The following is a 24,566-nucleotide window of genomic DNA, read 5'->3' on the forward strand; positions in this document are numbered from 1 at the left end:
CAAATAATTATTATTATTATTATTTTATTATTGGATATTTATATAGCATAATGGCTGAAATATTATTGAGTGGAATGTTATCAACAAGCAAATAAAATAAAACACTATCAAGCCATAGCAGTAAAACACTGCTGGTGATTTTAAGTACCCTTACTTGTAGGATGCTATGTAATTGCTCAAAAAGTAGCCTTCAGATACATTTTCGAGAGCTCATGTTTAAGTGTGTAGAATGCATGCAAAGAAATAGCGTCCAGTAATAGGTCATTCATGTTGATGTTATGATTGTAAGCAATTTCTTTATGTGTCATTGATGTATAGTCCGTTTGACTTCATTTTAGACCTTTGAATTGCTCACTAACACAAAACCTAATACTTGCAACAAAACCAAATTTTGCAGTCACATGAAATCGACAGACCAACTCTAATGATTCGTCTCATAATTCTGGACACCTGAATAAAAAAGTTGTTTAATAAACGATCATTATTTTGTTGTCACTTTTTGCTATTTCTTACAAGGGGGAACCACTTGCTGATAGAACAGCCAGGTAATAAACAAGCGTGTGCAGTGAAATTTCAATTTCACATGTACAACGTGCACACCTGGCTGTTCTACCAACAAGTGGTCCTCCCTCATAAGAAATAGCGAAAAGTGACAAAATAATGATCGTTTGTGAAACAACTTTTTCTAGTATTCACATGAGCTACCCATTATCTTTAGGGCTTTGAGCACGCACAAGTGTGTGTAAACAGGTGTTTTATGAATGGCCATTATTATTATTATGAAAAGTAAGGTATTGTCATTTTTATGATAGACATTGTAAAAAATTGTTGCAAACTTCTCACAAACCGTTTTAATGTTTCTCAGTTTCCACTTCCCATTGTTGATGTTTGTTTTTTGTCATTTCAGATTGAGAATTCTGGAGACTTTTTCTTCAATTTCTCGAATCCCCAAAAGTTGACCTACTGGGAGTGCCTCTACTTCCTGTTGGTAACCATGTCAACCGTAGGGTATGGAGACGTCTACGCAACAACTGTTCTGGGGCGGACCTTTGTCACCTTTTTTATCCTCATAAGCATTGTAAGTTTTGCTTTTTTGTGAGGAGGATTCACTGGCCAAGTAGATAAAGTGTTTGCTAGTCACATCAGTTATTTGGGTTTGATACGAAGCCATAGTCATCCTCTTTATGATTTTTTGCATTATACCTAAGTTTCCTTACTTTTAATGACCCGTGAAGATCCGGGTTAGAATTGGTCTTCAGCAACACATGTTTGTCGTAAGAGGCGACTAACAGGATCAGGTGGTCCGGCTTGCTGACTGTAGATTTTTGTCATCGTATCAGCGCTGTGGTCTGGCTGACATTTTTGTGAGTTTCATACCCTGCGAAACTCACACACACTCACTGCATTACTCAGGATAGTCTCTACCAGTCCCTGGATCAAATCTGTTTCTAATCCACCCAACCTTTACTCTAATACAAAAGCCCTAAATTAAGCAAGTCTAGATTTTCCTCAGGATCTGAATCTCATCCTCCCAGGGCTCCTTTTTAATTTATATGGAGTTCTTTGTTCCTTTAAAAATTATATAATTTCGGAAATTAAGTGTAAGTCTGTGGTCATGGCTCAGATTGATAAATTTCATTTTTACTCATTGACAATTAAACTGACACAGACACAATTGAGAACTCTGCTGGTAGACTAGTCTGTCATACAGACCCTGAAGCAAATATATCCAAGAAATCCCACGCAAGTCTAGAAAATTTGGCAAGTCTAGATTTCCACAGCTTCAGGAAAATGAAGAAAGTCTCAGGGCTCCTTTATTATATTTTGTTGTTGTTTTTTTCACTATGAGCTTTTTTTCTGTCAAATATGTACATTTCAGAGACTAGTTGTTAATCTAAAGGTTGACATACATCTAAACTTATTAAATTTGTATTGTAGGTAACAGGTGAGCAAGATTTCTATCTAATCATGATATTTCACACATTGAAAGCTATGTAGTAGATTCATGTGGCATATATCTTTATTGTGTGATAATGATTCATAAACACCTGCTTAGGATATAGTTGGAATTGAGTCAGAGATTTCTGTTAGCAGGGATTACTTATGGTTATGGAAAACTTTTGTTGCTTTTTTTATTAATATATACTTTTTAATGAAATAGGAAATGTGATACTTTACAGAATGTGATCATTCATCTGCTGTGGTCTTGGTGGACAACACAGAATTTAATGTGAAAAATAGACGTATTCCGTCAGTGATAAAGATCTTTTTCACTGCTTTTGTTCATTTTTTCCAAAGAACCAATCCCAACAAAATTCAAAATTATCATTAACATATTTCTCTTGCATCTTTTATCAACAAACATTATTCTGGCAATTCAAAATTATCACAAATTACTCTGGCAACTTAAAATTATCATCAACTTACTACTCAGGCAACTTACATATTATCAGCAACATATTAATCAAGTAACTCAAAATTATCATCAACATGATACTCGGGCAACTTAAAATTATCAGCGACATAATACTAGGGCAACTTAAAATTGTCAGCAACATAATACTCGGGCAACTCAAAATTATCATCACAAATTCCTATTGCTACTCAAAATTATCACTAAGTTCTCTAGCAACTCAAAATTATCACCACAAGTTACCCTAGCAACTCAAAAATACCATCACAAATATACTATAGCAACTTTTACCAGCTATATGGTATAAAATAAAAAACTAGGCTTCTTCTGCTGTCCCAGTCTATGACTATTATGCTGTGTGAACAATCCCTTGACAATCTAGGTATAAATTATTTTGTCATGTTCTAAGTACTATGCAACCACATTACCTCTGCTGTGATCTTTGTCATCTTGGGAATTGATAAACATAAAACTTTGTTTTCCTTCACTACAAGTTTTTCAAAAGGTCCATAAATGATTCAGTTCATGTAAAGAAAGAACGGAAACAAACACGGTTATTGCGTGGCTTGAAAAAAAAATCAAAAAAGGAAAAACATTCTCCATGCATCAAAGCATTTCTCATACATCAATGTCGAGAAGTTAACATTAAAATCAGATTGGACCTTCCCTTATTCATCAATAAGCCAGGCCATAAAATAAAACATCAATAAGACAAGCCTTGTTCGAGAATGCACAGGACGTATTAATTGATATATTAAACATTTGAAAATGTATCGATCTATGTAAGAGTTTATTTTAGTGTGGCAAGTAGAACTTGTTTGTTAAGTCTGTTGTGGAGAGTTGGTAGCTAATGAAAACAATTTAAGAACATCTCACATGCACTGATGTAGTCTGAGGTTTGACAGTCGTGATAAGGAACACACAGGACAGATGAATTGATCTATTGAACATTCGAATATGTATTGATCTGCATAAGAGTTTGTTTTAGTGTCCCCTGTAGAACTTGTTAGATAAGTCTGTTGTGGAGATTTGGTAGAAAATGAAAACAATTTAAAAACATGGCACTGATAAAGTCTTTGATTAGACAGTTGTGATAGAGAACACACAGAACAGATTAATTGATCTATTGAACATTTGAATATGTATTGATCTGCATAAGAGTTTGTTTTAGTGTCCCCTGTCGAAAACAGGAATTTGTTAACTTAATTTGTTAAGTCTGTTTTGGAGAGTCAGTAGACAATCAAAACACAATTTAAGAACACGTGACTGATATTGTTCTGTTAGTTTCCAACTCTGCTGAGACTGGCGCAAACTGTTTGAGATTATATCAGTGAGATTATCCTTGCAATGATTCTGGGTCCTGCATATAATCAATCGCTAGTTCTGCATGTAAATAACATGAATATTGATATTAATCTACACTCGATGCCTCAGCTGAATAACTTTTATGCATGATGGAAATTAATAGATTGATAGATTGTGATACATTATCTTGTCAGCGTTACTCCCTTAGGAACATGAAAATTTACTCTATAAATCAATTTGACTTTTATATTGATTCGCTGTGTCATAAACCAATTACCATAGGTTTCAAAGAAGTTTTTTTTTTAAATGTGTGTGCAATATTTCAAGATGGCTGCTTCTCTTCAGAAAATCAGTTGAATACAAAATTGATCAGATACACAGGATGTGAGTCAGCTATAATTGTTGCGTATGTGATTGACATTCTGTACAGATGTCTCAAGCAAAATCAATTCAGTGAATAATTAATCTGGTGGATGAAAATGTATAGAAGAGGTAAATATGTACAGTTTATGAAAGCATGTAAGCATTCTGTGTTGCTATGTACCACCCCATAGTGTCATTGTGTGACTCACACATCGATGCATATGTGTTGGGGAATATGTTTTGAAGTGTGCTAGGAGATGAATAATTCATGCATGGCTTGGACATCAGAGAAGAAAATGAAATACAGAGAAATCTCATTAATTTTAACTTTTTCATTTGATAATTGGTAAGATAAGGTCCAAACAGAATCCCTCATGTATCTTTAATTGAGCCTTCATGGACTGGGTTGAGTTTGTACCATGCACAAGATAATATGTGATGCTTTTCCTTGTTAAGTGCATCATGTCCGCTTACCTAATTGTGCCATTTTATCTTTACTGAAATCGTTTAGGTTTTACATTGGCTAGGAGGTTGTTTAAACAAAATAAGTACCAAAAGTACAAGTTATTCTTCAAGGAATCTCTTGTTGGGACTTTGATACAAAAATGGTTATCAGGACATGATGCTTGTAATTCTGACTATCTAGGGTTGGTCACTGTGGCTATTGATACCATTTGTGGAAGGATGGAGACTCTGGTGACCAGTCTCTCGAGAGCACCCTGTGACCAGCGAGGGGCAGTGGTGTAGCCTAGTGGTTAAAGCATTCGCTTATCACGCTGAAGATCTGGGTTTGATTCCCCACTTGGGTGCAATGTGTAAAGTCCATGTCTGGTGTCCCCCGCCATGATATTGCTGAAATATTGCTAAAAGCAGCGTAAAAAAACTAAACTCACTGTGACCAACAAGACTGAGCACCTTGACCATGTATTGCCTATTATCAACCACTAAAATGTTGTCATTACTCTTAGATTGGTGGGACACGAGATCTAATATCATTGATGAACCAAAGTCACACACTCACATTAAATCAAAATGTACAATTCCAATTCCCTGCATCTTTCGATTGTCACACAACTGCACACAGAAGTAAGAAAACACTCACCATTTATGTTTAACTTCTTCAGGTTTATTGTACATGTATTTAACAACATATCCTTAATTAGCACCATTATCAACCTTCAGATTATGATTTGTTTGTTTATTGTTTAATGCTTCTTAGCCATATTCCAGCTATACGTCAGCAGTGTGAAAATAATCCTGGACCAAACAATCCCGTGATTGACACTATGAGCATCAATCTACGCAAATGGAATACGATGACAAGCCAGCAAGCCTGACCATCCGATCCTGTTAGTCGCCTCTTACCCGGATTCAAATTATGAATCATGTTAGTCCTTGATATCAGTAACATATGTAACCAACAAATACATGGATATATTCCATACTAAAGTGGATCATTGTCAAATCTTAATTTTAATTATTACTTTCCTGTCTCCTGTAGGGTTTGTTTGCAAGCTTTATCCCTGAAATAGCAGAAATCTTGAGTCGCAGACAGAAATACGGAGGCACATACAAGAAAGAAAGGGGAAAGAGGTAATATAAATTCAGTTACTTCTATGATCATATCTTCTATATTTTGTCACTCCTGTTCTGGGTTAATTCAATCATATTCTACATTAATGTTTTTCCATTTTCTTCATAAATTGCCTAAAGTAAAATACTTTGAGTATTTAGAAGGAATATTACTTTGACTGGTGATTTTATTGTTATTTTTTTTCCCTCCTGCCTCTAGATTTTCTGAGGACAAAAATCTGTAAAACAATAAATAAAATTGGTCTGGCCTTATTAATAAATAAAGTGTGTTTTTTATCATTCCAGATATATTTCAATATAGCAAATAAGAATTATTTCAACTGCATATAATGTTATCAATTTTGAATGATTATTTTAAAGATTGGAGTGTTTGATAATATGTCATTTATCGGTGTTTGGAATTCTCTTTCAGACATATTGTTGTGTGTGGCCATATCACCTTCGAGTCGGTGTCCAACTTCTTAAAGGATTTCTTACACAAAGATAGAGAGGACGTGGATGTAGAAATTGTCTTCATACACAAGTACGCAAGTCCAATTTAATTTCAAATTTAGAATTAACCATATTTGATAAGATGGAGGACATTCCTTGTCGGATAATGCCTGAAGACTGTAGTGGCAATGTCTGGTACTGACCTTAATCCTGCGTTTAATGACAGTATATTATCTTGGGGTAACTAGCGTAGGGTCATTGCCTTTGTATCAGTGATGTAGCGGTTTGTAGAACTGTATTTATGACTGAGATGACAAAAAAAATCAATATTTTATACCATTTGCAATTATTAGGATGACACCTTGCTAAACAAAGGCTCCAGTGTCTGCTGATAAGAGTTTAGAAGCCATAATCATCAGATATGTGGTGTTATATATCAAACAAATTGTCATTTCTTGCCCATTTTGAGTGAATGAGAGTAGCTTCAAAACATTCTTCAAAAATTTTGTCACTAAATTGTGACCCCATTTTGTGATGTCATATTATTGTTACATGATGGGAACATTACTGTGAATTGGGGGGAAAATGTGAGTGAGTTTAGTTTACGCCTCTTTTAGCAATATTCCAGCAATATCACGGCGGGGGACACCAGAAATGGGCGGGGGAAAATGTAAATATGCACGTTTTCTATACATGTGCATGTTTAGTATATATAAGATACATCAGCTCTGCTCTTATTGATGAACACTTTTATATGTATTTGGCTCAAATATTTAATGAAGTTAAATATTTGTATTCTTTTCGTCAAAATTGTAAAAACTGAATGTTTTTTCTGGAGACCTTTTAAGTTTCAAATTGTTTTGTGCATTGTGCCAAATATAATAACGCTTCTCATAAGAATTCTCAGGAACATCCAGGTTTTCAATAAGAAAGTTAGATTATGTCATCTAGATTTGAAAAAAACACCTACCTGAGAAAAAGTCAAATCCTGTGAATATAGACCAGTGTAAAACTGAGCACTGGACCTAAATCTGCCCGATTTTGAACCTTGTTAAATAAATACCATAGTCATTGTGGGCCTTCCACCCACTGTGAGGTGACACTGCTGGAATCTTAAATTTCATCTGACACCCTGAATAGAACCCATGTCCCGAAAAGGATCCCAAACAAAGGCATTTAGACGAGTGTGAGACGCTAAATGGGATCTATTCCTTTCCAGGATGTTGCCTGACCTGGAATTGGAAGGTCTTCTCAAACGTCACTTTACACAAGTTGAGTTTTTCCAGGGCACAGTGATGGATGCCAATGACTTGGAAAGGGTTAAGGTATGGAATGTTCAAACGTCTTTTGCAAAGATTGCTTTAAACAACCTGATTGGTTTTGTTTGATATAATTTGACAATAATTAGAAGAATATGAGAGTATCAAGTGTGTTTTGTCACTAGGTGACAACTAATTACACCCTCAGTTTCCTCTGGTCCTGGACAAAATGTGTCACTACTCCTCCTCTGTTTCCTGTTGCCATGTCAACATACTGACTCACTCACTCACTCTGTTTCCAGATTCGTCAAGGTGACGCGTGTCTGGTCCTGGCCAACAAGTACTATTGCCATGTCAACATAATCACTCACTCACTCACTCTGTTTCCAGATTCGTCAAGGTGACGCGTGTCTGGTCCTGGCCAACAAGTACTGCGAAGACCCAGACCAGGAGGACGCAGCCAACATCATGAGAGTCATATCAATAAAAAACTACCATTCCGAAATAAAAGTTATTGTGCAACTCCTGCAATATCATAACAAGGTGAGACTGACAAAGCTGTTTACAAGAAATACCAGCTGTTACCATTTTGGCATAATGGTTATAATTTTGAGATAAAATTATGCTATTATATTTGTCCTCATACTTGATTTTTTTTTTCATGAAATATTTGCATTTTTTAAAGCAAATTGGTAATGCACTACAGAATGATGCATTCTTTGTGATGACTATACTGACCAATGAGAGCCATGCTTTCATTTCTCATAGTGTTAAAATATTCTCTTCTCAGTGATACAAGGTCTGTGATTGGTTGTTATGTTAAAAGACACACAAGTAATGTTATCGATTGGTTTTTGCAAGTGGAGACGTGGAACTAACTGCATAAATGCAGATGTTACTTCAGAACTTTAAATGAAACTCCACTTTGTCTTTCTGAAGAAAACCCATGGTTAATCAACTGATGATGATACTTTTTCTGAATATGGAGCTTTGACCATGAGTTCCACTCATGACAAGGCCTGATGAATATGTTCAAGCAGAAACCATTTTCTGATATTCTCAAAGGTGAAGACCATTCTAAAATAATTTTTATATGAAATTCCCCCACGATTACACTGGAACATTAATAAAATTTGGCATCTCTGTCACCTAGGCCATTTACTGTGTCTAATCATGTCCTAGAGTGAGAAATGCATTCATGCCTAAATGTATTACAGTATAAGGTAGCCCACGGTTATTATGATTTAGTTATTATGATTTAAACATATATCCCAGATTGAGATTGTGAAATGGATTGACCACATGGATACCAGATGTCTGCCACCAGCAGTCGTCCCTGCCCTAGTCCTGTTCAAGGTGTCACCATCTAGTAGAGCACACATAGATATACCTGGGTCAGTCTGTTTCTACAGCTCCAGTCCTGTCCGACACTACAGATTGTGTCACACATGTTGTGACCTTCATCAAGTCATCAAGTGAATTGTATACTCCACATGGAGCTGAGAACGGTCAATCTGTTTCTTGGTCTTCGGTCCTGCCCCACTGTGAAGAATGTGTCACACCTGTGTTGTGACCCTCAGCAAATGTTTTCTTTTCAAATATGCATCTGTTCACCATACAGTGAATTTGTACCTCATAGGATGAGACAGGGTTGTATACTCCTCAGGGAGCTGAGAATTGAACATTGAGTGCACGCAAGTGTGGCATAATTTTAATAAACTTTTTACTGTTCATTTCATCTTAACTATAACAATGGTGCAAAACAATCACTCGCTCATCGTACAAGCTGGTATATATATGTAAGTTTGCAAAAAATTGGTATATGAATAATTTCTTCCGTAAGCACATATAACAATTAAACTTTGATAAGGTTTTGATTTTGAAGTTTCACAGCATGTTTTATTCGGAAAAGTCCTTGAATGTTGCATAAATATACCAATAACTTATCCAAATTTCCTAACTGGATCATCTTTATTTTTGCCCCCAAAGTGGTGTTGTGTCATATTTTACATAATTATCCCCCTTACATATAACCTCTCACCAGTACTGATGTAATTAAACCACTCAAAGGAACAGCAACCAATGTTTCGGCCATGACAGATCAACTAGAGTCATATAAGGAATAGGTGTCCCCCGCCGTGATATTGCTGGAATATTGCTAAAAGTGGCGTAAAACTAAACTCAGTCAGTCAGTCATATAAGGAATATTCTTTAACTTCCTTTTAGTTGGATATTGAAATCTTTGTCAAAATGAATGATTCACACACAGAATAATGATGACACATATGTGGTTAATATTTATTGACTGAGCATTTTATTCCACCTCTGTTGCATTAGGTAATGAAAATTAATGATGGCACTCCTTGTATCCATTACAAGGACTACATTTTGCGAACTTTATAACTACAAAAGGCCGTAGTTGCCACACATATGGTCATGTTCGCTAAGTAGACACGTCTGAGTGACCGCCAGTGTTGACCACATGAATATTACATGACACTAAGCAGATGGGCCTGGTCAGTGTGAAACAGTGGTAGGATGATAGTATTAGCATTGACCGCACAATTGGCAGTGTCTCATGGTGGCTTCAGATGTTCTCAATAGAAAATAAATAATTGAATATTATGGCTAATGTGTCTAGGTTGGCTTTTGATGTGGCTGTTAGGATTATTTTTATCATCACATTCTTCCTTGTCAATTGGGATCATGAAGGCTAATAATTCTGCTTAGCTTATAGGTTGTATTCCCCAATGAATTGCTTTGATTCTCCACATGGACACAATGTGTAAAGCTAATTTGTGACCACACATAGACATGGCTTGAGTACTGCTGAAAGTGCTGGATGAAAGCCATTTTTGTTGAATTCAGATTTTAGCGATCGCTATCGCTGCTCATCTATCTGAAGACCTCCCATTACAGGTTATTTAAAAACGACGCTACATCCAGATATCTACATATCACTTAACTGATCATAAAAAATGAATCCAAATGTGTTTCTAATTGTTGGAATACTGCCGAAAGTGGTATGGTTAAAGACATTTTCGTTAAAATCAGATCTTATTGATCGCTACCGCCTTCTCATCTATCTGAAGACCTCCCATTACAGGTCATTTTAAAAACGACCCTACATCCAGATATCTACATATCACTTAACTAATCGCAAAAATAAATCCAAATGTGTTTTCTAATTGTTGGAATACTGCCGAAAGTGGTATGGTTAAAGACATTTTCGTTGAAATCAGATCTCAGTGATCGCTACCGCTGCTCATCTATCTCAAGACCTCCCATTACAGGTCATTTTAAAACGACCCTACATCCATCTATCTGTACATCACTTTACAGATAGCAAAAATAAATCCAAATGTGTTGTCTAATCATGAATAGGTTAATATGAGGCATTCTGAACAACAGCTATGGGCTGTATAACCTGATTTCACAAAACAAAATCAATGCCTATCTCTCGCTTCATTGAGATGAACATTTAAAACAAAGGAGGCTTTGGATGGTACTGACATACAATCTCGGCCATTTATCGCCATCTTAGTCATTATTTTAGATTAATGATAATATGTTTTGGCTTCAATGATGAGAATGGTCCTGAATTTTTTAATGTTGTTTTGAAACCTGAAAATGATCCCTCATAGTTTTATTTCCTGTTTAAACTATTGTGTTGAGAATTAGAACAAATCAGATAGAATTTCACATTGACACAATGCAAAATCTAGGCAGTAGATTAATTTAGATTTTGTAATTAAATGTCAGTGAAGGTAATAACCTAGCTGTCTTCAAAATGTCGATAATGTGGATATCGACCAGCTTGGTGTTTGGAGGACAGTGTCCTGCCAATCAGAATGTATGACAAGTACTGGTGAATGATGGGACTGTTCTTGACCCCGTCTCCATTCAGATGAGGAAACCGATGAGAAAAACATTTGTAGTCTTTGAGAGAGACATCTTGATTGCTGCCTGTGGGGCTTATTGAATATATGAATGTTGATCTGATCAAGCGCTCATCTTGCCACGGCCATTGCTGCTAGACTTTCGCTGTCGAATATCAATATTTTCAATATCATGACAAATCAGTTAAAATGCATGACTACAGGCATTTCATTCAAAGTAGGCTTGTCCTAACAGGCTACTAGCAGGATTGGGCTCACTGACTTGGTTGACATGTCATTTTATCCCAACTGTGTCGATTGATGCTGATGATGTTGATCACAGCCATATAGCTGGAATATCACTGAGTATGGCGTTAAACAACAAACCAACCAATCATTCAAAATAGCTCTTAGTGTTTTGTGTTTATGCATGGTTTTTAAGAGTATTTTGGCTGATTTCAAGTAAGAATAATACTTAACATTGCCAAGAGTCACAATTTGATATTAATAGCTTTTTAAAGTATGCAGCTGTCGATAATTTGATTGTTGAACAACGTGAATATGTACATCTGTATGTCAACTTGCGTGAAGATGGAAGCCAGACAATAATATTTCTATTACTGGGTACAAGTTCAATCCATCTTGTCCCAGAATGGCAAAAATGTCACAAATGACTTTCAGGGACATAATGACTGTCAAGGTCGTTTGTGACCCACGCAGAGGACCAGGACAGAAACATGTGACTGTCGTTGACTGTGCATCTCAGGTCAAGTATCAGTGTGCCACTCTAATCTTGAGGTTATTGATCTGGACCACCTTCCATGATGGGATCTTAGCATCATGACTCTTATTGGTCTGTGTCAGAATATGAGAGTCATGATGGATGTCGGACTCAACTGGGTGAATGAATAACTGCCCTTGTGCAATAGAACCTTGAATATTATGAGTGAGTGAGTTGAGTTTAGTTTACGCCCCACTCAGCAATATTCCAGCTATATGGCAGCGGTCTGTAAATAATCAAGTCTGGACCAGACAATCCAGTGATCAACAGCATGAGCATCGATCTGCGCAATTGGGAACCGATGACATGTTCAACCAAGCCAGCGAGCCTGACCACCCGATCCCATTAGTCGCCTCTTACGACAAGCATGGGTTAGTGAAGGTTCATTCTAACCCAGACCTTCACGGGTAAGAATAGTGCTGAAATCTATATAGTCTGATCACAGTACAATAGTGATGACACCAGGTGTTTGTGGCAAGGCTTGTTGAAAGTACCTTATGAGAAGAAAATTCTGTTGTAAGTGAAAGATAAGAGAGAACCAGCTGATGATGGCACTTCCAAACTGAAGCTAATGGCTACAAATGGATCCTGGGTTTTGTCATAATAGAATGGTGATTTAATATCCATGATCATCAAGGATGAGCTCGAAGTGACAAAATCTAAATCTAAATCTGGTGCAAAGAGCAAAAGTTTAGCTGAAACTACTTTCATAAAACTGCTTCAAAATAAAATATTAAAGGAAGGGGAAGTTTAGTTATGGGTAGGTCATGTGAAACATGACTTTATATTAGGCCAGATCAATTTTATTTCTTGTTTTACGGATTTTTGTCCTCAGAAAACCTAAAGGCAGGAGGGAAAAACATAAAAAATAAAATCACTAGTCAAAATAATTTTCCTTTTAAATACTTAAAGTATTTTATTTTTGGCAATTTTTTAAGTTAATGTGGGGCAAAAACAATCAAAAAAATAAAAGTTTTAAGTTTACATTTTTGGCCAATAAAAACATGAGGATTTTATTTTATGAGTGGGGAAAATTAATTATTATTTTTTTCTATTTCTTGAAAAAATATGACAGGCGGATCCGTAAAACAAGAAATAAAATTGGTCTGGCCTCAACAAGCCTAAATGCAGATGCAGAGCATCTAAGGCAGGATAGATCTCCAGTGCCATGATGGTCCTCAGATCAAATGAAAATGAGAATTGGTTGTCCACAATGGGTGACTTAGCTTATCCTGTGTCATTGTGCCACAGTGGTCACCTGCTTACATTGTCAGCACTGGACATACTGGTAATACACAAAGCCATTACCCTATAGTGCTTGCATGGGTCTGACTATGGTATAAGACGACATTTATTGTTTGTACATGTGTTGGTGAGCTACTGTTCCTAATGTTGTTATAGTCCGTTTGGCTCAAAAGCGGACCGATGAATTGCAGTCTAACTCGAAAACTAATAAACATATATTACTCTATGAAACATTGATCATAATCAAACCATCAGACCAACTCTGTGATTTTTTTGGTAGAATTTATGTCCTAAAAATAAAAAAGTTGTTTAACTAACTATCATTAAAATATTTACACAGTTCACTATTTATTACGAGGGAGGAGTGCAAAGGAGGAACACTCACTCACTATTTAGGTGTGGGAGAAAAGGATGGATGGACGCACAGTACAAATGAATTAACAACGTGTGGGCGTGCACGCTATGCGCGTACACCTGGCTGTTCCTCTCATAAATTCTGCAAAAAACTCACTTAGAGTTGGTTTACTATTTTGATTATGATCAGCGTTTCATTTAGTATTATATGTTTATTAGTTTTCGAGTTAGATTGCAATTCATCGGTCCGCTTTTGAGCCAAACGGACTATAACTGAGTTTGCCACTGTAGTTACGCAAGTGTTTAAACTATCATATTCTGGTCACCAGGCATACCTGCTGAACATCCCAAGCTGGGACTGGAAACGAGGGGATGATGCTGTGTGTATTGCAGAACTCAAACTCGGATTCATCGCTCAGAGCTGTCTGGCACCTGGATTCTCAACCCTCATGGCCAACCTCTTCACCATGAGGTCCTACAAGCAGGTTGGTGTTTGTGATGGTGGGTGGGTGGGGATTATGATGATGGGTGGTGGTGGTTGGGATGTTAGGGTAGGTGTTTGTGATGGTGGGTGGGTGGGGATTATAATGATGGGTGGTGGTGGTTGTGAAGTTAGGGTTGGTGTTTGTGATTGTGGTAGGTGGTTATAATGGCGGGTAGTGCATATAATGGTGGTTGGTGGCGATGGATGGGTTTCTGGGTTCCAGTTAAAATTGTCTAATGTGTGATGCTACAAATGGTGGGTGGCACAAAAAGGGGTTGGGTGGTGACATATCTGCCCTCCAGGTCAAACTGTTCCTTTAAGATTCAACAAATATATCTTTGTAGAAATGGAGAGGTGAAGTGAAACACATTAGATGCATTCTTCTGTGTGTGGCTGCTTCAGCTTGTTCAATAACATCGGTTTCATGCTCATCCACTGAGATACGATGTTGCAGTTTAACATAGATACTCAATCAGAGAGGGTACACAGAGTCTGAACTGACCAGACCAGTGTTTGCCCTTAACCCTGAATAGCTGCAGGCCCTGAGGACCCAGAACCATAAAAAGTTGTGGGTCCTGATCAGAATGTGTAGGCCCTATATTTTAGCTACAATAAAAGTAATTCCCAGCAAACAAGGCCATAAGGACCCATAAACAAAAGCTGTGGGTCTGAGCTGTTTTCAGTGGCCTAAGGACCGACTTTAATTTCAAAAGTTGGACCAGACCTTGTTTTAACGCCTTGAGAACCAGGCAGGGAAACAATAGTACCATATTTTAACATCTTTTGATACGAGATGGCCAGGGATTTGTAGAGAAATAAGTGGCAGCAGTAAAATATAGATGTTGGGTTGGAATGATTGATAGTTATCTGTCCCTGAATCACAAACTAATCCTTCATGCATGTTGACGTGAGTGTAACAGTTGGGACTGCATTGCCGTAGTGCTGTAGACAAAGAGAAGAGTTATCTCCCTTGACTTTATAGCTCTGCGAGACCATCACAGCACATGTTTGAGAGGGGCATGTGTTTCTGAGATTGATGTTTGCATGGCTTGGTTTGGAGAGCATAGGCACCATTACAATAGCTTGTTATTAATTTGAAATCATGGCCAACAAAGTGACAAGCCCTTTTTTCACTTCCCGAACATCAAATGCAATTGATGGGTATAATTTTCAATTATTCTGGCAATTTACCTTTATTACTTTATTGCATGAGCGGGTTTGAATTCTGGTTCAAATCCTTGTTACACCGATGATGTTTCAAGGTTTGTAACTTGTTTGTGCTGGCGTGCTGCACCTAAGTGGGAACAACGGAAACCTGCTTCAGGATTTCCTCCCACATCAGGGCGACATGTTGTGATATAACTGGAAAACTCTTCAAAACGACGTTACATCCACCTCACTTCATGCAAGTTGTTTGATCAGTGTGTACATGAGACAAGGCTATGTGCTGCTTGCTTGTGTCCTTGTGAGGACACTTGCTTGGACACACAATTCACAGGCCGGATCTACAAGGAAATATTTCTCTTGGGGAAATATATAAGCTTGTTTGGAAGGAAATGAACTGACAGCCTTTTATTATGTGAATTTTAATCCACATTTGTAAAATTTACGACCACTGGAACCATACTGAAACAATTTCCCTCATCTCCATTGGTACGGAGGGTACATTGTGTGTGTTACTGCACCAGTATCATAGTATTGATACTTGGATGACTTGTGGTCCCATACTGCTTATTGCTTTTAACGGGACGGTAGGGTATTCTAGTGGATAAAGTGTTCGCAAGTGATGCCGAAGGCCATGGTTCAATTCCCCACATGGGTACAATGTGTGAAGACCATTTCTGGTGTCCTCCTGTGATAATACTGGAATATCGCTAAATGTGGCATAAAACCCAACTCACTCACTCACTCACTATTGCTCGTTAACCTTTGACACCTTGCACCTCAGTGCATTGTACTGTGTTTACTTTACCAGTATGCGCCTGCTTTAACAATATTTGTGCTTGCAAGCACTCGCTCTATCTCAAAGTGTTCCCAAAGTGTCTCCTTATCAGCATAGCTGACCAGTTTGTGAACACTTTGTTCATTTTACTGACACTTTATTTTTGAAACTTTAAAAGTCCAATAAATAATTGTGAAACCACTTTTAGTTCTAGCAATCACTTCAGATTAATGTCAGTAAGATGGCATGAATAATAACTGTATGAGCATCCAGGGACCTGTGTGCCAAAATGTTAATGTCATATTTTTGTCTCATCATATACTATACCCAAGAGGGTTTGCGAAATTAATGGAATTTTTTGATGGCCTCTTGGGAAGAGATTTGGAAGCTTAGGTAATTGTATCCATAAATTAAGTTATTTTAATAAATTGATACAATTTACAGTGACATGCTTGTGTTGTTTCTATCAAACAGTTTCACCAACTTGAAAACTGTTTCCCCTTTTATGACATCTTGATATGTTTTGCACAAGCAGTGTCTATGGTCATGGAGTGACTCTCTTGTGTTTTCAAATATGTAATTGAAATTGCACATTTTGAAAAGGGTGAAAATTGTCCACAAACGACAAGAATTAAGGGAAAAGGTCATTGCCACGTATAAGAACAAATTTTGGGGATGCTGCTTGGTCCTAAATGATCTCACTACATGGCTGTTAACAGTGTAGAAAATAAGACAAATGTAGTAAAAACACTTATCTTTATTATATTCTTTGAATTATTCTGTTTCCTTTAAAAACATGGTATGAGTCTTCATTATTAATGCATGTTTATCTTTTTCTCAATCCATTTGTTTATATGTTAATCTTGTGGTCAATCCTTGTACTAATCCTTTGTCCAATTCTGTCTTTTAATTCTTTTTTAAATCCTTTCATTTTTATCCATTTTATTAGTCTACCTGTTAAACTTTTGCATAAGCCTCATGTTTATATTCAGTCCTCTTTATCCTGTGTACTGCAGTGTTTATCCTGTGTTGAACCCTGTTTCCCTGTGATTAACCCTGTTATAACTCTGTGACCAATCTACCTGTGATAAATCTGCCTGTTTACCCTGTGATAAATCTGCCTGTTTGCCCTGTGAGCAACCTGCCTGTTTACCCTGTGAGCAACCTGCCTGTTTACCCATTGACCAACCCGCCTGTTTACCCTGTGACCAACCTATCCTTTTACCCTGTGATAAATCTGCCTGTTTACCCTGTGATCAATCTGCCTGTTTACCCTGTGATCAACCTGCCTGTTTACCCAGTGACCAACCTGCCTGTTTACCCAGTGACCAACCTGCCTGTTTACCCTGTGACCAACCTATCCTTTTACCCTGTGATAAATCTGCCTGTTTACCCATGACCAACCTGCCTGTTTACCCAGTGATCAACCTATCCTTTTACCCTGTGATAAATCTGCCTGTTTACCCATGACCAACCTGCCTGTTTACCCTGTGACCAACCTATCCTTTTACCCTGTTATAAATCTGCCTGTTTACCCATGACCAACCTACCTGTTTACCCGGTAACCAATCTGCTTGTTTACCCCATGACCAACCTGCCTGTTTACCCTGTGCTCAATCCATTTTACCCTGTGAGCAACCCTGTTTACCCTTTGATCAATCTGCCTGTTTACTTTCTGATCAATCTGAATCTGCCTGTTTACTTGTTTATCAATCCTTCTGTTTTTATGTAATGCATTCTGTTTCCAGTTGTAGATGTGCATGTTCTCTGATTTCAGATGTTTTTGTCAGGATGTTTTGCTTGCTGCACGGTATGTTCGTTAGCACAGTTTTCTGCAGAGATTTTCTGGTTGTAAGTTTTCTGAGCAGCTAACACTACTAATACTTGATTGGTATTGGCCCATGTGACATGTGTTGCCTCCTACAGCAGATGGCGGTGCCTGGAAGTGGAGTCATGGCGCCAATGGTGTCAGATGAATATCCCCTCAACATGTACAAGAATGTTAGTATCATTCAAACCGTGTGGTGGTGTTACTACACTATCACTTCACGCTCTCAAGAGCATCACTACCAGACATGCTGTGTTGCTATTTCAGATCACTTCAGTTCAAGGGTATTTGCTATCACATGAAGACTTGCCCTGTTACTGTTTCAGATCACTTCACAATACATCAAGTGTTACTTTGATGTCACTTTCATATGAGCAGTGTTGTTCTTCCATATAAGTTTTTAATGAACTTTAATTTGATACCTCAATACATGTAATGATGCTTGGTCAAGTCAAAATATTTTATATATTTACAAGAAGATCCTGAGTTAAGATTATTGGTCCTCAGCAACTTTTGCTTGTTGCAAGAGATGACCTAATGCATCAGGTGTTCAGTGACACAGATAATTGAGATCACTGCACCGGGGTTGCATAGATACATGCTCATGATATCAATCACTGGATTGTCTGGTCTGGACCTGATTATTTACAGGCCATCGTCATAGAGCTGCAATTTTGCTGAGTGTGACGTTGAACTAAAAAAAATCCAACAACTTTCACCTTAATTGATATGACTTCAGTGCATTCAGTGACAACATTCAAAATTACTCAACTCAAGAGCATTACACTAATATCGCTTCACTGGTGTGGGCAATGCTGCCATGAGTGTAATATGTAAATTAATGTGTGTGATGTGTGAAGCATCCAATAAGGATTTCACGGCAGTCTCGATGCTTGTCGTAAGAACAGATGGGTATTAAAAGGATGAGATGGTCATAAAGTTGTGGACATGCTGACCAGACCAATGCAGACCTAGGTTAGAACAATTCCAAAATCTGGTGGTCAGTCTCAGTGACTTTTTGATTGTGTGTCATCATGACCTGATTGTTCCTTCTGCTTTCAGTCATTGGTTTGTCTGGTCCAGATTTCATTATTGGTCATTATGCTGACCACGGACTTGAACTCATTATCACCACAACATAGGTTTCTAACTGAAAGGGGGGCGGTAGGGTAGCTTAGTGGTTAAAGTGTTCGTTCGTCACGCCGAAGACCAGGGTTCGATTCCCCACATGGGTACAATATGTGAAGCCCATTTCTGGTGTCCCCCGCCGTGATATAGCTGGAATATTGCTAAAAGCGGCGTAAAACTAAACTCACTCACTCTAACTGAAAGGACAAGTTCTAGATTTCCTTATTTCCGTCACTTTAACACCAGCCTATTTGGATTCAGTTGTTCCAGTAGTGGCTGCTGGGTAGCTTAGTGGTTAAAATGTTCTCTCACCACACCGAAGACCTGGGTTCGATTCCCCACTTGGGTACAATGGGTGAGCCCATTTCTGGTGCCCCCTGCAACAATTTTGCTGGAATATTGTTAAAAGTGGTGTAAAACCTGACTAACTCACTTTCACAGTTTAAGATTTCAAGGATGTCTTTGTAACATACAGGGATGGCAATTTTCCACTGATCATGAGATTTCCACCGATTTTATTTCAAATTTATCAATTCTGTGGATCGTCTAAACCCATTGAGAAACCCTGAACCCCCCATTCGATGACACAATATTAAGTTTTAAGCTGAAAATAGATTTTCCTGTTGCCATCCCTGAACATCAGCTGTTGAAGGGACTTAACACACTGCTGGAGGATGGGAATGGTTAACATTGAATGTGTGGGTTGGCTTTCAGGGTGCAAGGTGGTGGGGTAGAACAAGTCATTAGGCTTCGAGTTTGATTCCACACATGGTGCAGGAGTAAAGCTGTCTCCTGGTGTCACAGATGTAACATGACTCAAATATCACAGTGGTGCAAAATCAAACTCATTCACTCACTCACCTTCAAGGTATAGATTGGGTGTTTGCTGAAAAACTGTGTACATAACAGTGTTGATGAAATATTATTCATGAAATCCATTTCTCTTCATTTATGGAAGCGCAAATCAGCAATTTAGGGAATGTTTTATCTTTTCATCTCATGTTTCATTTCTTATTTGACTTGCAACATAAGATACCCGAGGTAATCAAGAGTCATCATGACTCAAACAAAGAGAATTTCCATTTCTATATGTAGAACTAGATTGTCACTAATTTGACCAATTTTGTAGACTTCATAGTTTCATCGAAGTTATTACATTACAGATAGTTTTTTTTTGTTTTTACAGCCTTAACAGTTTAAGATTCCATCTTTCAGTATTTCATTTGGCTAGTTAGTTAACCAGTTTACATGAACTATCATCAAGCATAGTTAGTCATTAAGCAGTAGGCTAGTTAGACAGACCGGTAGGTATGTTTAAGCAGTAGGCTAGTTACCTAACCAGTTGACATGAAATATCTTCAAGCATAGTTAGCCATGAAGCAGTAGGCTAGTAATCAGTGGAAATGTCATAGGTGTCCTAAACGATGAAGACAGAATTGCTGTGTTGAAAATCTTATGTCCTTGGACAGTTTCATAAAAAGAATTTATTTGTTATACTCAAGAAAAATATGTCTATAGGGTGTGCATCAGTATTCAGCAGGGGAAAGTGTTTGTTTTTATCAGCAACTATGATAGACATACACATTTTGTATCTGTGTGAGACAAGGAACAGTTCTACTTCCTTGGTTATATTGGCCATTTGTGCATTGAAACTTTAGTATCATCATCCTTACTGAGAAAGTGTAATCCCATATATAACATGTGTTCATCTTCATTATCATACAGTTTGAAGTGAGTGATTTACCTCAACCTCATTTGAACTATTTTAGATTGAAACATGTTTGTTATTCTTGTGACGTCTTCATCAGATCTCCCATACATCTGAGCTGAACACTGAGATGGAGTTGGTGACACTGAATCCTTGACATTGCAGGGTGTTGATCGAGCTCAGTGGCAGGCAGACTATATGCGGGGAACAGCCATGGAGATGTACACAGAATACCTTTCCAGTGCCTTCAATGGCATGACCTTCCCTGAAGCAGCAGAGTATGTATCAAGTCACTTCCTGTCTTCCTGTCTTTCAACTGATTTACTGTAAATATTGAACTTAATGTTTCCAAATTAATGCAACTCCAGACGTCTATCCCGGTCTATATCATTATAAAATGTGACTCAACATCATTTGACTTCCCCCAGCCCCAGTTATATAAGTAGTTATAAAATTACTTCTGTGAGATATACAGGAGAAGCATTTAAGCCTTACCTAAATCAAATCCTTCATTAATCCTATCAAACAGAAAATAGTACTGCTTATTAGCGGAGAGTAGAGTACTTCACAAAGAACCATTCAACATCACGATAAAACAACAATATACAGATTGCTATGTGAAGAAGGTGTCAACGAACTTGTAGGTACACACGACAAAGGTGTAGGTGTCATAATATGTGTTATAAAGCCTATCCATATGTGCTGGGTCATGTCAGCCTTTGATGCAGTAGCCTAGTGGTTAAAGCGTTGACACTCTGGACCACAGCAAGACCGGGTTCACTGGATTCCCCACATGGGCACAATGTGTTAAGCCCATTTCTGACCGCTTTAACTAAACAGGCTGGGATATTGCTGGAATATTGCTAAAAGCGGCGTAAAACTAAACTCAGTCAGTCAGTATATGTGTTGGGTCATGTCAGCCTTTGATGCAGTATTCTGTGATGCCAGAGTTTGAAACTCTGGACCACAGCAATGTCGACTCACTGGATGTCCATTATGCAATTGAATGACATATATTACAGGTATATACTTGGTAGCTCAATAAACCGTGATGTGGAATAGAAAGGTGTTTGTTTTGACATCTAAGTTGGTTGTTCAATAATCCATACTGATGCCATCATGTTAAGAGTAATTTTTTAACCATAATTGCGAAGTTTAATTAATGCGAGCAAAGGCCACATGCATTGAATTTACTCTCGCATTACTTTTAAGATTTACAGTAATCTACTGGATCCATTAGGATATTGTTTGGAAAATAGCCAGTCATAACTTTTCTACACTTGGGATCCTTGGCCTAGATTTTCGAAGCTCTCTTAGCGCTAAGATAGTCATAACTGCCATACATTAACATTAACTTACGATGATCTTAGCCTAAGAGAGCTTCGAAAATCTAGGCCCTGGTTAGTTATTTTCAGTAGAGACTGAGTCACATTGTTTATTATTCACAATTGTAAGCATTCCACCCTTTGCATCCTGGGTGAAATAGTCTGTTGCTGTGGTACCCCAAGATGGACAAGAATTGATCATTTATTGTACACTCAATTACAGGCATAGCATCAATTATTTACAGGTCAATGCGATATAGGTGGACGGCTGCATGATTCAGCAAGAAACAGCTATTAGGACATATATGTTCCAACATTTCTTGGAAACCACTGATTAGGAAGTAATAGCAACTGATCAACCAAAAAATTGAGCTGTCCGCAAATAGGCTACAGAGTCTCTGTTCTTTGAAGGGCGGTGGGGTAGCCTAGTGGTTGAAGTGTTCGCTCGTCACACCAAAGAACCAGGTTCGATTTCTCACATGGGTACAATGTGTGAAGCCCATTTCTGGTGTCCCCCACAGTGATAGTGCTGGAATATTGCTAAAAGTGGAATAAAACCAAACTCACTCACTCACCCTGTTCTTTGCCCTACATACATTGCAGGTTACCATGAGATGTAAATTCACCAAGAAGGTTCTGTTTCAGTTTCTTTGTTTATCTTGTCTTTAGGTTGTGTTTTGTGAAGCTAAAGCTCCTCCTATTGGCAATAGAAGTCCGGCAGGAGGACACAAGGGAGAGCACTCTTGCTATCAATCCCGGGCCTAAGGTGAAGATAGAGAATGCCACACAGGGGTTCTTCATAGCTGAGTCTGCAGAGGAGGTCAAAAGGTGAGTCAGTTGAGGGCAAAGATGTATCACAAGGTGATGTACTGATACATGAGTGTGTAAATAAAAGTGACAAAAAATATCCACGTCCATAAGAAATCTTTGCTAAATGCAGAGTCAGTTGTACAATTCCGACTTTATCATGAGCATGTGTTTAGGAAAATATTGCTAAAATTTGCATAAAATCAGTTTTGGATACTGTTTAACAATGGTATAAAAAAACATTCAGAAGTTTGATTAATCTCAGTTATGGCAATTTTCCGCTGATCCACAGATTTCCGTCAAATATTTTTCAAATTATTACTCTCTCTCTCTATTTTTCGACTTATGTTTCTCTCTTCTTTCTCCCCGAACCCTACATTCGATTGTTAAGTTTTCCTGTTGCCATCCCTGTAATCTAGACACTGGTGTTAAGAAGGTTGAGCTGACCTTAAAAATAGATTTTCCTGTTGCCATCCCTGTTATCTAGACCTGCTCAGTGGCAGATATTTGGCCCAAAGACTGAAGTAGTTGTCAGTGGGAAGAACCAAATTTTGAAGAGTTGACTTGCATTTCCATAGAAGGACCTATAAACAAAATGACCCTTGAATGTTTAGTTTTTGAATATTAAACATACCTCAATTTAAGAAAGTATAGACTTATTTATAGCCCATATATTGTGTCTAAATCACTCCGAAATTAAATTTGTTTTTAAGGCAAATTAAATTTGAACCCCATAAAAAGGCCAGATATTGTATTGGTTTAGCTCATTAAATTTTCACCTTCACAAGATGATCATGAGTTGTGTCATCTATTTTGAATGTGTATTTGTTTCAGAGCATTTTATTATTGTAAAACCTGCCACAGCGACGTAAACGATGTCCGTGCTATTAAGAAGTGTCGCTGTCGTCCATGTAAGTAGAAAGGGGTTTTACGAGAGACACTTAACCTTAATTAGGATAGACTTATACATAGTGTCTGTCAAAGGCAATTGTAAAGTAAATTATTCAAATCTCTCTTTTTGGGGGCACATTAGTCAGATAACTGAGTTAAAGATATCTTAGAAACATAAGTTTGGTTCCTAGGCTCTAAAAAAGAAAAATGATGACATCTGAAGAAACATTTAGAAGGATGTGTTAGGATCAGGACTCACTTTGGTGAACATTATCTGCATTATTTAAGAAACCTTCAAAGATACATACACTGTAAGATGTAAACTGATCACAAAATACTTATGTTTTATGTTGACTGCTAACATGGACACATTAAACATAGCTTACTATGGTGCTTTTCAAAAAGAAATGATTCTTTGTATTCTTTGGAATATTTCAGTTACCGTGGCAACAGCATGTTCTGAATATAAAATATTTGCACCATGTTAACAGTGACAATATATGGATATTTGCACTAGGTTATAGATTTCAAATATATGTAATATTACGCCATATTAACAGTGGGTAATATATATGATGCTGCTAAAGTTAACAATGGCAAATATATGTAATATTGCACCATGTTAACAATGGCAAATATGTGTAATATTGCACCATGTTAACCATTGCAATATATGTAATATTGCACCATGTTAACCATTGCAATATATGTAATATTGCATCATGTTAACAATGGCAAATATATGTAATATTGCACCTTGTTAACAATGGCAAATACATGTAATATTGCACCATGTTAACAATGGCAAATACATGTAATATTGCACCATG

General features: G+C 37.5%; 1 protein-coding gene across 4 annotated transcripts in view; it reads left to right on the plus strand.

Moving 5' to 3' along the window:
- LOC124284126 (calcium-activated potassium channel slowpoke-like) overlaps nucleotides 1-24,566 on the plus strand; it is a 136,378-nt gene that overhangs the window by 87,921 nt on the left and 23,891 nt on the right. For all 4 annotated transcript variants that reach the window (XM_046720183.1, XM_046720184.1, XM_046720182.1 and 1 more), the window contains exons 7-15: nucleotides 908-1,078; nucleotides 5,583-5,674; nucleotides 6,087-6,197; nucleotides 7,326-7,431; nucleotides 7,756-7,908; nucleotides 13,953-14,108; nucleotides 20,879-20,991; nucleotides 22,708-22,866; nucleotides 23,680-23,756. In XM_046720183.1, the coding sequence (XP_046576139.1) occupies nucleotides 908-1,078; nucleotides 5,583-5,674; nucleotides 6,087-6,197; nucleotides 7,326-7,431; nucleotides 7,756-7,908; nucleotides 13,953-14,108; nucleotides 20,879-20,991; nucleotides 22,708-22,866; nucleotides 23,680-23,756 (1,138 nt within the window). The remainder of the gene's footprint in view (nucleotides 1-907; nucleotides 1,079-5,582; nucleotides 5,675-6,086; nucleotides 6,198-7,325; nucleotides 7,432-7,755; nucleotides 7,909-13,952; nucleotides 14,109-20,878; nucleotides 20,992-22,707; nucleotides 22,867-23,679; nucleotides 23,757-24,566) is intronic.

This window comes from Haliotis rubra, unplaced genomic scaffold, assembly GCF_003918875.1.
Source record: "Haliotis rubra isolate DU_JTF1 unplaced genomic scaffold, ASM391887v1 Scf33, whole genome shotgun sequence".
NCBI classification, from domain to species: Eukaryota; Metazoa; Mollusca; class Gastropoda; order Lepetellida; family Haliotidae; genus Haliotis; species Haliotis rubra.